The following is a 13,556-nucleotide window of genomic DNA, read 5'->3' as shown; positions in this document are numbered from 1 at the left end:
TTTAAAAACAAGGTGAGCCTCCCATTGTACCTAAAATCTTCACTATAAAGTGGATTAGTGTGTAGATGAATATTATTCTATGATTAATGTATTATTGTATTTCGATAAGAAAAATTAAGATAACTAATTAGTGAACTGAGCAAAAGTTGGTTGTACTGTGAAGGGCTGTTTTAAGAACAATAAAACCGTATTAAAGCTAAAATCATTCGGTAGCCAACCGTATTGTCAAAAATAAACCATATTAAAGCTTAAAAAAATCATAAATTATAAAATTGAAAGCGCGTTTGATCACACTAAAAATCAAAAGCAAAAGTTTGGACCGTTTGAGTGGCCGTGGAATAGCTGGCCGCCTCAAAATAATCGCAATATTTAATATTTAGAAACCTTGTAAATTACGATCAAATTAGACACCGACGCGTGGTATTTTTGGAAGTCTCTACTACGACTGCCATACCACTACAATTACGCTAAAAATCAGAGATTTCCGGATGCTCTGAGGATTCATAGACGTTTAGAACATTTTCATACCTGCAATATCTCTGCAGGGGTAAATTCTGCGTGGCTATTTTCAGGTTAGAACTATTGTGTGCTCGATCTGGTTTAAAATGGACGTTTTCTTAAGATTTAAGTTTTCCTACTTGAAAGTTCTGTGAAAGTTTTGCAGATTAATGGAGTTAGTTAAGGAATGTGTGCAAAGATCTCGCTGAAACTGGTTTAATAAGGTCGATTAGTGATGTATTTGTTGTTCTTTTTAGATGTGATGATGGTTTTGCTGCATTTTAATGGAATCCGGCAAGCTGGAGAAGCTCCGGCTTGAGTTGTTTTGTTTATTAACCCTAGACATTGGAAGTGGGTACATACTGGCTTTTGAAGGAATTTCTAATAAATTGACTGTTTTAGATTTTTTTCACAAATGATCGAAGTTTACCTTTTTTTTTCCCGTTACCATTTGTAGTGTTGTAATCAGACTTGTAGCCGAAGATCTGCGAAGAACTTTGTTTCCTCGTGAATTTATAAGCGTTTACCGTTCTGTCGAATTCAGTTATTGTTTTTTTTGGTAATTTTTTTTAGCTCCATGTTTTTTGTTTCAGTTAGTGATCTTCTGTGCTTCAGCTTGTGATTGTTGTGTTTCGTCTTGCGATATGTTGGTGTTAATCCGAGTTTAACGACATGACGTGCTCTTCTTGAAACTCGATCTAGAATGGTTGCATGTTAACACTATATGTAAGAAGTTTTTGAATTTTTTTTGTAAATGTTATATTTAAAAGTATCCCGTTTCACTTGAGTGTAAAAAGACGTATGCTTTGAAACCAGAAACGGGTTTGGTAGAAGACTTCGCCGGAAAGATGTGGCTGGAACCTGGTTCTGTTTGATAATATATTTTATGCTTTAAGCGTAATGATGTTTATTGTGTTTTTTATTTTGTATCACTAACTGTAATTGTTTTAGCTCTGTTAAAGCATGAACATGTTCTTTTTAGAATAATTGCTTGTTGAATTTTTGACACTAAAGGAAGGGTTTTTAGCAACTCTGCAAAGGTGTGTTTAGCCGTATAATACTGAATATTGAGTTGCGGTTTGGTTTCTTTAGAATTTGGTTGTACATTGTTGATTTATTTGCTACCTGTTGTCAATATTTTGGCAAGTTCAAGTTGTTTTAGGATGCGAAAGGGTTGTATTCAACTCTAAATTGTGTTAACTTCGATTCAAAAAAAAAAACATAAAGAAATACGAATATATTATCTGGCACAAGAGTTTTTCTTTGTGGATCTTCTCTGAAATGTGTTATACCTTTGAACTGTAAAGCTTATCTGAAAATCCTGTGGTTGTAAAATCTGATCGTGAGTTGAAATGATGGATTTTTTCGCTTTGTTGTGAAATCGCTGGATTCTTTTCTGATTATCTTGTTCTAATCTTACTTTCTGGGGTTAAACGGCTGATTTGGTGATGCTTACAATCTTCAATGTTTTCGTGTTTAAACCAGATTAGGTAATACCATAAATTTACAAGGAAAGGAATGTTGATTGTAGAAAACTCATTAAATTGACATCTGGGTGATGGAGATGACTGATGGATTTATTTGTTGCCGTATTTTTTTGCAGTGTTTGAGCCGTGGAAGTATCCAGACTCTGAGAGAAATGTAATTTTCTAAGAATAAATTCATATTACGGGAGATCTTATCCTTTTGGAGACGGCGACAAGGAATGCAGAAAGATGTGCTTGCACGCTGACATATATCAGGGGGCCAATGCGGTTACTCTGGTAGAATCGCTTTTGATGCACGATTATGCAAGGCATAAATTTTGGCCTGGAATGCATTATTACGGCAAAAGGATCCTTGAATGGAGCCATGATCTGTCAGGAGACGGTTGAGATCTTTCGATTGTATATTACTAAGTTTAGGGGTTTCTGTCCTGTTCTTTCCTGAATTGTTAGAGTGATATTGGCCTTAAAAAGAGTAGACATATTTTTAGTTGCTTACTGTTTTGCGTGGTTATTAGTGAGCCTATCCCCAATTGGATAGGGCCATACCATCCAATTGGGTATTGGGGATACCCAATTGATTAGGCCGACATCCAGTTGGGTAAATATAAATCTTCTTAGTAAAAATTTTTGGGCAGAGGTGAGGCAGTTGGGCTTCAATCACCTGTAACAGTCAGCTGTATTTTCCGTGGAAGTGGATTTAATCCTTTAAGTCATTTTGAAAGCATTACAAAATTACAGTCATGGCAAAAATGCAGATGAATGGAACTCGCATGTTGATGGCCAAGTATGAATTAGGCAAACTGTTGGGACAGGGCACATTTGGGAAAGTCTATTATGCTAAAAATACAAAGACGGGTCAAGTTGTGGCAATCAAAGCTATTGATAAAGAGAAAGTTCTTAAAGTGGGCATGACAGAGCAAATCAAAAGAGAAATCTCCGTGATGAGACTGGTCAGACATCCTAACATTGTACAGCTATTTGAAGTCATGGCAAGCAAAACCAAAATCTATTTTGTGATGGAATGTGTTAGAGGAGGAGAGCTCTTCAACAAAGTTGCTAAAGGAAAGCTAAAGGAGGATGTGGCGAGGAAGTATTTCCAGCAGCTTATTAGTGCAGTGGACTTCTGTCACAGCCGGGGAGTTTATCACAGAGATTTGAAACCAGAAAATTTGCTTCTAGATGAGTGCGGCAATCTGAAAGTCTCAGACTTTGGATTAAGTGCAGTGACTCAACAGCTCAGGCAAGATGGTCTCTTGCATACAACTTGTGGTACTCCTGCATATGTTGCGCCTGAGGTGATTACAAGAAAAGGCTATGATGGTGCCAAGGCAGATGTATGGTCGTGTGGGGTCATTCTGTTTGTTTTGATGGCTGGTTATCTGCCTTTTCATGACCCAAATCTGATGGTCATGTATAACAAAATCTGCAAGGGAGAATTTAAATGTCCATCTTGGTTTTCATATGATGTTAGAAGGTTAATGAACAAGTTGTTAGATCCCAATCCTAAAACCCGGATTACTATTCCCCAGTTGATGGAAGTTCCATGGTTTAGAAAGAATTTCAAGCCTGTGCATTTTGAGATAGAGGATGATGACCTTGTTAGCAGCAGTTTTGATGAAGTGAGCTCCGAGATGAGTCAGAATTCATCCCCTGACAACACCCCTGTAAAGAAGCCAGCAAGCTTAAATGCATTTGATATCATTTCTTTTTCTCGTGGCTTTGATCTATCACGTCTGTTTGAAGAGAAAAACATAGCAAAAAGTGAGAAGCGGTTTACATCTACTCAGTCATTTTCTAGTATAAGCTCAAAGCTCGAGGAAGCAGCTAAACTTTTGAACTTCAATGTGAGGAAAACAGACTGCAAAATCAAGATGCAGGGAAATAAGAATGGAAGAAAAGGTAATTTGGTTGTTGCTGCAGAGATTTTTGAGGTGACACCTTCATTTTTTGTAGTGGAGTTGAAAAAGGCCTGTGGGGACACAATAGAATATGAAAAATTCTGTAATCAGGAGCTCAAACCTGCTCTAAAAGATATTGTGTGGGTTTGGCAAGATGACGATCAGTAGGTTGGGTCATGCTTGAGGAAGCAGCTATGCTTTTGAACTTCAATTTGAAGAAAACAGATTGCAAAATCAAGATGCCGGGAAATAAGAATGGCAGGAAAGAGAATTTGGTAGTTGCTGCAGAGATTTTTGAGGTGACACCTTCATTCTTTGTAGTGGAGTTGAGAAACCCCTCTAGGGACACAACAAAATATAAAAAGTTCTGTTATCAGGGGCTCAGACCGGTTCTCAAACACATTGTGTGGGTTTGGCAAGATGATGATCAGTAGTTTGGGTCGTGCTGTTTTTGAGTAGCTGTGTCAGGCTATGATGGTGGAGCTTGGCTCGGTATTTATAGCCACGTTAAAATACTTTGGAATGCTATGCCCAAACATTCCACAGAGCTGTCTTAACGAAAAAAAAACATTTTGTGAATACTACTTTTATGAATTTTGAATAGTAATTTACAAATTGAAAGCTGTATAGGCTAGCCTTTTGTTGCTCATGATTTCAATGCACACTTCCCATTTCGCTTAGTGTGATTGTTAAGCTGGATACAGCTCCAGTTCTGTATATCGTTTACAGGGTTCATTGCCATATGTATTTACCTTAAGTAGTCTTTGATTTTTTGAATGATTGAAGATTGGCTCCTTTTGTGTAAAGATTCTTTGTCAGGTACAACGTTTTAAAATTCCATGGAAATGTCAAATGAAGAACGAGGTAAGTTAAACCAAAAGAATGCCCTGCAGAAAATGCACATTGAAACTCTTTGTTTCTGAGACAAGTTTTCTAAAAGAAAAGTACTGTGCATAAATGCCACTTTGGTATGTAAATGTATTATGGCACAAAAGTTCCTCAGCAGTAAGTTAATGTTGTAAATATAACATGTATTTCAATTGTAATGCCTACCTTATTTTTCTGCTATTGAAAATGAGTGCAACAACAGCTCAATGATAACTGTTAAGATGCGTTGGATGTTTTAATTAATTTCTTGTTTCGTATAGTTTCTATCAATGCCAATTTGTTGGAAGTCTCCTTTGCTTCTGCTTATCTGAAGCGGTCATTGTAGGTTCCACTCAAGTTGTAAACTTGAATTTTACAGATAATCTATAAAATCTTTTAAACTAAATTTACTTTCATGATAATTTCTAATCTCTTATGAATCCCTATAGAGCTTTACTGCTTACCTTTTTCTCACATACACAACAATTTGGCCTATTTGATCTTTAGCCTAAAATTCAATCTTTCCCTATGATTTACATATATAAGGAACTGAAGCCAAGCTAGGGCAATTATTTAAGTATAATTATAGTGCATGAAGTTGCTTCTTATCTTCTAGTTAATCACAATGGCTAAGAAACAAATGGGTCGGTTCCCCCATGCTCAACAATTTTTGTGCCTGTCTTCTTATTTTGCTGAAAAGGAATGTTTCTTAGACTCAAATTTACATTGAAGTTCCAGTGTTCATGGCCCTGGGAGAATGGTGACTATGTTCTCCCTTGTTATGATGATGTTGATGATTAATTAATGGAGATCATGTTTTCCTTTGTTATGATGATGTTGATGATTAATTTTATCAGATTTTTACAGTCCATTTGAAATGCGTGAGTTTTTTTTCCGGATTCAATTGTGTATATATTTTTTATTATCAATGTTTTGGATCACGATCTTGTGATCCATCATCAGGATGAGAGAATGCAAGAATAGAATGACAAAGATACTCCTTCCGAAGGACAGGACAAATTTCTGTGCCTGTATCTTCCCATCTTGCTGCGAAGGAATGCTCCTAGACACAGATTCAAATTGAAGTTCCAGATTCATGGCCTCATGAAATGAGGCAATGCTCTCACTGTTTTGAGCATATTGCTGATGGAAAATAATTGCCTGTTGAAGGATGGGGTACCCAGATGATCAGGACTACTCCTTAGCTCAGGCATTAAGTATTTTGGCTGCCGAGTTTATTTTATCACATTTGCCTGGTTTTTGCCATTTTGCTGAAAAAGAATTTATTTCTGACTCAGATTCAGCTTGAAGCCCCAGATACATAGCGCAAGAAATGGAGGCAATCAATGCTCTGGCTGTTTGGGAGCACATTGATGATGGAAAAGACCCTCGTGATGGAAGGTTGGGTAATCCAGGGGATTGTGGTTTTCTCTTGACCTCAGGCTTTATGGCATTGACTGCTTAGATTGTGTAGAACATTTTTCCTCAACGTTTATGATCACACTAGGTGGTCCTCCTTATGTTCTCTTGCCTGATGATGGATCATGTAATGTGATCCCAAACGTCAACGAAAAAATTTCTATACAATATAATCCAGAAACTATCAGAACAATTTCTTACGGATTGTGGAAATCTGATAGATCTGATTAGTTAGTTAATTTTATTCTGAAGTCTCAGCAGTGTCTGCTTAATTTTGTTTACTGTATTTGTCTGTTATGTATTATTGTAAACTTGCCGTACACCAGCACTGACGAAAAAAGGTATCAAGGGTTGAATTTTCGATCAGTGCCGAAGTATAAGCTAATTTTGCTTTAGAAAAGACCTAATGCAAGTAGAATTTGCTTTAGAAAAGACCTAATGCAAGTATTCTACTTGCTGTATCTTCCGTTTTAAGTTTTATATCCTGTACTTTGTCTTTGTGACCAATCTTGAGGTAGACCAAAACTTTTAAGTTATTACAACCACAATTGTTTCCAGGTGAGCAGTAATGCTCTTCAGAGTTCATGAACTGTAATAGTTGTACTGTTAGACAGCCTCTTCATTCATAGTTATTGTCACTACTTAAAGAAAATTACTTGAATTAGCACCATCTGGATGTTTACAAATATAGATCTTAATGTTCTGTAGTACTAAATTTCAATAATGTGAAATGAAGAAAACAAAAAAACAAAAAAATGTTGAAACCTTGATTCTTTGTAAAAGATATAAATTATTATTAAAAAAAATTAATCACATGTCAGGGATCTTCAGAAGTCATTTGGTAGAATAAATCAAAGAAAAAAGCGACAGGCAGCTTAAATTCTGGAAAGATGAGTCAAATGTCGGTACCAAATTGGTATCTACCTCGAGAATATGCTACCACACTTGGTTGCAAGTCTACCTCAAGAGAGGTTTTTCGTGGGAGTTACGAGTCCTCTGATGGGAAAGTGGTAATTTAAAACAATAAATTTAACCCAAATAATTAAAAAAAAACGGAAAGCGTTTGTAAGTCCCATACGCTAGCAGCCCCCTTGGGTATATTTAAGGCGTCGTCGTCTGGTATTCTGTTAAACGGTCAATTAGGATTGGTATACGTGGAGACAAAAACTCATATATCATCATAGTGCTGTAATAAATATAGATGATTTCGTGGATGGAGAGGTTGCATCCAAAGTCTCCTCACTTGGAAAAGTGGAACAGTCAATATTGACGTGTTAACCTTGAAAGGTGTTTTTTTGGCATGTTGTTCACTCTGGAAAACTCCACACGGATTTAACACGGTAATTAGGAAATATCTAATGATCGTCATTACTATAGTTGTATTTGTCCCACCAGTTGGGTGGGGCAACAATAATAAGGGGGTGGAGCAAGGTGGAGCAACAAGTATTTGTCACACCAGTTGGGTGGGGCAACAGCAATCAAGGGGGGGAGCAACAAGTGTTTGTCACACTAGTTGGGTGGGGCAACAACAATCAATCAAGGGGTTGGAGCAACAGCAAGAAATTTTTATATAGTTATTTTTTTATTGTGATTTAAATTTTTATATAGTCATTTTTATGATGGTTTAGGAATTGGGAAGTGTCTATCTAGTTGACAAAATCAAAATGGTCGTGATTAGACATTTTTTATTTATCTAATAATTACATTAAAATGGTAATATAACTATTTTATAATTTTTAAATAATTATTCTCTCAATTGGATAGTCATGTTGCTAGAATTGTGATAAGAGTTTTGTCATAGATACACTCCAATAATTGATCACATGTACTAATAGTCAATCATCTTTTTAGTTTTTTGGTTGGTGATTGACCAATTTATGCATCATAATTGAGACATTTCATAATGATGTCGAGACATCTAACCACAAGTAATGGTGTTTTTTGGTGAGTGACTTTTGGGGGGTGAACATTACAGGTATTGGGCGAGTGTTTTAAAATGACATTTTTTGTCCACAAACTCCATGACCTTTATAGAGAGATCTATAAATGCGTAAATGTCGAAACCTTAGCTTTAAGCTCTTGAGTCACCTACAATGGTCCATTGGGAAAATTGGCATAATTCAACTTATGCTTTATGAGATCTAGGTGTGTGAAGTTAACCTAGGCGACTACTGGGACTAATCCCGTAATTGAGAGTTGTTGACTTTCGACTCTTGGTGAAGTTGTGTGGCTTTTGACTTGTAGTGCTTGCAACTAAGGGTTAAATAAATTTTAAGGGCTTGTCCCTTTGGTGAAATAGTGAGGCTTCTTGTTTATAGTGCTATAACCAAGGTTTAGATATCTACATGGTTTCTTCTTACCTTAGTTCTTAATTGAGAGTTTATGATTGATAGTGGGCCTTTTTACCGATAGTGCTTACAAACAAGGGTAAAAAATAATAATTCAAGGGCTCGTCTCTTTGGTGAAATGGTGGGGCTTCTTACCTGTAGTGTCTAAAAACAAGGTTCAAATACCCTTAGGGCTAATCTCTACTCTGGTTTTTAATTGAGAGTTTTTTTGACCCTTGATGAAATAGTGGGGCTTCTTGCATGATAGTGTTAAAGAAATAAGAGTTTAAAATTTTCCTGCTCACACTACAACTTTCTCGCTTGCGCTTTATTTGAACTTTGTGCTTCCATGGCGATTCCTCCTAGGGAGGGCTTAGCCCCTAGGACCCCTCTCTCTCTTGTAGACATTTATCTAGACATGACTCTTGTTTTAGGATCCCAAGATGCCGGAGGTAATAATTTGTTGTTGACTTAGTTGTTGTAAATTCCTTGAAGGCCACTAGTGACCCACATATTGAGGGTTGGAAAAGTGCCTTGGTGGGTCATGTCAAATTTGTTGAGGTTCTGTCACCATCAAAAATCTCTGACAGTGTTGATGGCCCAAAATTTTGCCTCCCTAATGCCATCATGGATAATATTGTCCCCTCCTTGCACCTTTGCTTGGTAGGAAGGTTCTTAGCCTTTTGTCCTTTAGTGGATATAGTGAGGAAATTGGTATCCAGGCTTTGGAAAGTTCAACAAAGTGTGCAAGTTATTGCTATGTCGAGCAATCAATTCTCCTTCAAATTGGAAGGTTTCAAAAGGTTCCCTTGTAGTAGCAAAAGGTGTGAAAGTAGACACCTTATATCTTTGTACAGGTCATATTGTTCCTTCTACTTTAATTGTTTAAGAGAGAAATGAATGTTTAGGAACAGTTGCTGCAGTTGAGCAGGGAGAACAAATAGCTGTTGTAGATTTTGATACAAAATTGTAGCACAACAGACTTGGGCACATGAGTGAGAAAGGTATGAAAGTACTTCATTCAAAGAAAGTTTTACCAAGTCTGAAATGTGTTAATATGGATTTATGTGAAAGTTGTGTATATGTAAAACAAAAGAGAGTGAGTTTTGTGAAATCTAGGAAGGAAAATAAAAAGGAGCTTGTGCATATTGATGTATGGGGACCGGCTCAAGTATCTTCCCTTGATGACTCTCATTATTATGTTACATTTATTAACGATGCAACTACAAAAGTATGAGTTTATTTCCTTAGAGATCTGATGTATTTCAAACTTTTAAGAAATGGAAATACTTGGTTGAAAATGAGACTGGTAAGAAATTAGAATGTCTCAGATTTGATAATGGTGGTGAGTAATGCAATCATGAATTTGAAAATTATTGCTCTACTAATAGTATTTGTAGACAGAAAACTGTTCCAAGGACTCCACAGAAAAATAGAGTGGCTGAACGCATGAACAAGACTATAATGGAGCATGAGGTTGCATGCTGGGTTGCCCTTATACATGTGGATAGAGGTTGTCAATACTACCGTATATTTGATTAATAGAGGTCCCTCTACTCCTTTGGGTTGTGGTATTCCATAGGAAGCATGGATTAGTAAGACGGTGAGTTATTCTTTTCTCAAAACCTTCAGTTGTGAAGCATTTGCTCATATAGATTATGAAAATAGAACCAAGCTATAAGCTAAGTCAAAGAACTGCATATTTGTTGGATATGACATTAATGAATTTGGTTATAGGCTTTGGTATTTTGAAAATCATAAAATTGTAATAAGCAAGGATGTCATATTAAATGAAAAAGTGTTGTACAAAGATTTGTTGTAGCAACATGAGAAGAAAGAAAATGACTATGCAGTGCTAGGTGATACTCCAAAAGATGATGTTCCAACCATTCCTCATGATGTGCAACAACTGCAACAACAAATACCACACACACTAGTGAATGTTAGACGGTCAAGAAGGCTAATTAGACCTCTAGAAAGATTTTCTCCCTCTTTGTGTTCTATTTTACTTACCAATGATGGTGAACTTGAATGTTATGCCTATAGGTAAAAGGGCTTTATAGAATAAGTGAGTTTACAGGTTAAAAGAAGAGGATGAAAGTAATAAAAGATTTAAAGCAAAGTTAGTTGTAAAATGATTTGCACAGAAAAAGACATTAATTTTGATAAGATATTTTCTCTTGTTAAGATGACTTCTATCCATACCGTTTTAAGTATTATGGCTACTGAAGATTTGCATTTAAAATAGCTTGATGTTAAAACAACTTTCCTACATGGTGATTTGGATGAAGAGATATATATGGCTCAACCACAGGGATTTGTAGTCAAAGCAAAGAGAACTTAGTGTGTGAATTGAAGCAAAGTTTATATGGCTTGAAACAAGCACTTCAGCAATGGTATTTGAAATTTGACAGTTTTATGCATAAGCATGTATATAGTAGGTGTCATTCAAATCATTGTGTTTATTTTAAGAGGTTGGATGATGACAACTACATTATTTTATGTTTATATGGTGATGACATGCTTGTAGTTGGGCCTCCAAAAGGCCATCTTTCTAATTTATTTTTATCTTACTTTCAAACAATTATTTTGCAAACAATCATGACTTTATGGTTTCAAGCATATTGACTTAATGGTTTTTATGTATATGTAAAGACATAAAGTATAAATATGGATAGCTTAAAGACACTATATTTGCTTGAAATCATTGACAGAAATTGTATAATGAAGTAGTTATACATGTTAATAAATGTTTCCCATCTATGCTATGTTTTGGGTAGTTTTCCTCTTGTAGCCACAAGACCTGCAAGAGTGTTAATTGGAAGATTACACATTTTCTCTAATATGGATGATGAGAATATATATATATTTGGAAGGTCATGTGCGCATTGATTGTTTTGCATGTGTTTGCTATGGGTATTCAAGGATCAACATTTGGGCGCTGGAGTAGTTAAAGTCAACCGTTGATTGCTAGACCTTTGCAAGCAAGACAAATCATTTATTGTTTTCTATTGTTGCAGTGCACAGATGAAGCTTCCACAACTTGCTATATTCTTGGAAGATTTATTCATGGTTAATGTTGTTTCTTTTTTGAACTTTACGAGTCTGCAATTGATCCTCATTAATGGAGTGATCTTAGATTTAGGAAGTAGTTGTAGTTTCCTTTCAAAGAACGACTGTTGTATCTTTGAGAGAAAATGGAGGAGAAGTTGATTTTCATAGCAGAACTATCGAGATACTGTGTTTCAATCAAGTATAATCTTTCTCTATGAATGAATAGAATGCACAATTCAAGTTTATGTCTCTTATCTTGATTGTATTTCCTATCCACTCATGTTTTGTTAAGAGTAGTTTTCATTTCCTTGTTTATTTCTAAGTAAGATAGAACTCTGTTGCTCCTACAACCACTGATAATAGAATTGGTGGACTGCTCCTGCAGCATAGGTGGTTAGAGTAACTCCTATCCATGATTACATGCTTCGTTAGAATAATTTCATTTATTGGTTCTAGTTTAGTTTTCCTAAAGCTCAAGCATTTGAATTCCATAGGTTAGTCTTAAGATTGAGAAAGTTTAAAGCATATACTTTGTGATTGCCATTCCAAGTTTACAACCCTGGTTGATAATTAAATGAGACTGGATAATTCATTTATTAACCAATTAGGGTGTCCAATCCTCAATATGCAGTCCATTGTTGTAGGTTTTTGGTACCATTATTTGGCCAAGCATTTTTGGCATTGTTGTCATGGATGCTATTAATTTAAACTTATCTTAGTAGTTGCATTTCTAGAGCTTAGTCTTAAAGTAAGCATTTTATGCATAGGAGAGACCTCTTTGGGAGATTTCTTCCTCATAATAATCAGGAATAACCATTAGATGCTTTAATCCTAAGCCTGAAGAACCTCACAGCAAGAATGAAGAACCCTTTGAAAATCCATTCGTTGATGCTTAAGAATGAATACCCTCATCCTCTAAAGAATCATTGCATTTGAATGACCTTTTTTGCTGAACCTAAATACCAAGACAACCCACTTGCCCTTATTATCTATTAACCACCACCACCAGGTCCTCCTCCAAGAATGGCTTAGCCTCAACCAACATTTTTTTTTCCTATTCCTACTCAGCAAGGTAACCAAAATCCGAAGAACATACCTATCACTGCATTACCTAAATTCTATGGCCTTATCACAGAAAACCCTGAGGCATTCCTCTTTGAGTTCAACATCCTTTGTAAAAGTTATGACTACACAACTTACATTCACAAGATGAAGTTTTTCCCATCCACTCTAAAGGAAGCTTCTCTGAGATGGTTAATGGGGTTGGGTGCCAATGCTATAGCAGATTGGCTTGCAATGAGCAATATGTTCCTTTCAAAATATAAGGAATATTGTAGGGGATGAGATTTAAAGGGGGATGGCATTTTCAAAATGTCCCAAAAGGAGGATGAAACCTTGGAGGATTATGTCTCAAGGTTCATGTTTAACTTGCAATGTAATACGTAACACTAGCTAAATGAAAAATCACATAAACATCTTTTTCTTAAAGGTGTGACTGATGGAAGTATTGATGCCTTGGACCTTATTGTAGGAGGAGACATTACTTAAAAAAACTAGACTGACATAAAAAATATATGTCTGAATTATTCAAAGGCTACTGTAAAGAAAGGTAGGGGACTTTGAGACCTACTACATAAGTCTAATGGTGGTTTAGGAGTATCAAAGATGGAGCTATCCAATGTTTTGTCCGACTTCAAGCAAGACACCATAAATGATGTCACAACTTAGTTGGATAGTATGCAAGCAAGAAGAAACAAGGAGGATGTAGATGTTATGTTGGTCAAATTTTGCTCTCATTGCATAGAGAAGAAAATGAATTGTAGATGCAAGTCTATTGCAAGCCTAGAGACAACCAATTCCTACTTAGTTTAAAGCCATCGATGAAAATGGAGAAGTGCTCTAGGTTGCTCAATGAAAGCCATGGGCTTAAAGACAAGGTATGCCACAAGATCCTCTCCAAAATTATAATAGTAATAGTCAATGAAAAAATAATCAGAATACTAGTT

General features: G+C 35.9%; 1 protein-coding gene across 1 annotated transcript; it reads left to right on the top strand.

Annotated features, from left to right (window-relative positions):
* The first annotated feature begins 488 nt into the window (after window positions 1-488).
* On the top strand, window positions 489-4,689 carry LOC149565898 (CBL-interacting protein kinase 2-like). Its single transcript, XM_089819370.1, has 2 exons — window positions 489-572; window positions 2,102-4,689. The coding sequence occupies exon 2, from the start codon at window positions 2,726-2,728 to the stop codon at window positions 4,049-4,051; it is 1,326 nt and encodes a 441-aa protein (XP_089675496.1). The 5' UTR covers window positions 489-572; window positions 2,102-2,725; the 3' UTR covers window positions 4,052-4,689.
* Window positions 4,690-13,556: the final 8,867 nt, after the last annotated feature.

This window comes from Cupressus sempervirens, chromosome 3 (assembly GCF_028749045.1).
Source record: "Cupressus sempervirens isolate cs-2001-9-10 chromosome 3, ASM2874904v1, whole genome shotgun sequence".
Classification (NCBI taxonomy): Eukaryota; Viridiplantae; Streptophyta; class Pinopsida; order Cupressales; family Cupressaceae; genus Cupressus; species Cupressus sempervirens.
The sequence above is the reverse complement of the archived record's forward strand: the minus strand, read 5'-3'. Positions and strand labels throughout refer to the sequence as shown.

Bases quoted from the DNA above. Each gene is read 5' to 3' on its own strand.
- LOC149565898 (XM_089819370.1), top strand. From the start codon at position 2,726: ATGGCAAAAATGCAGATGAATGGAACTCGCATGTTGATGGCCAAGTAT.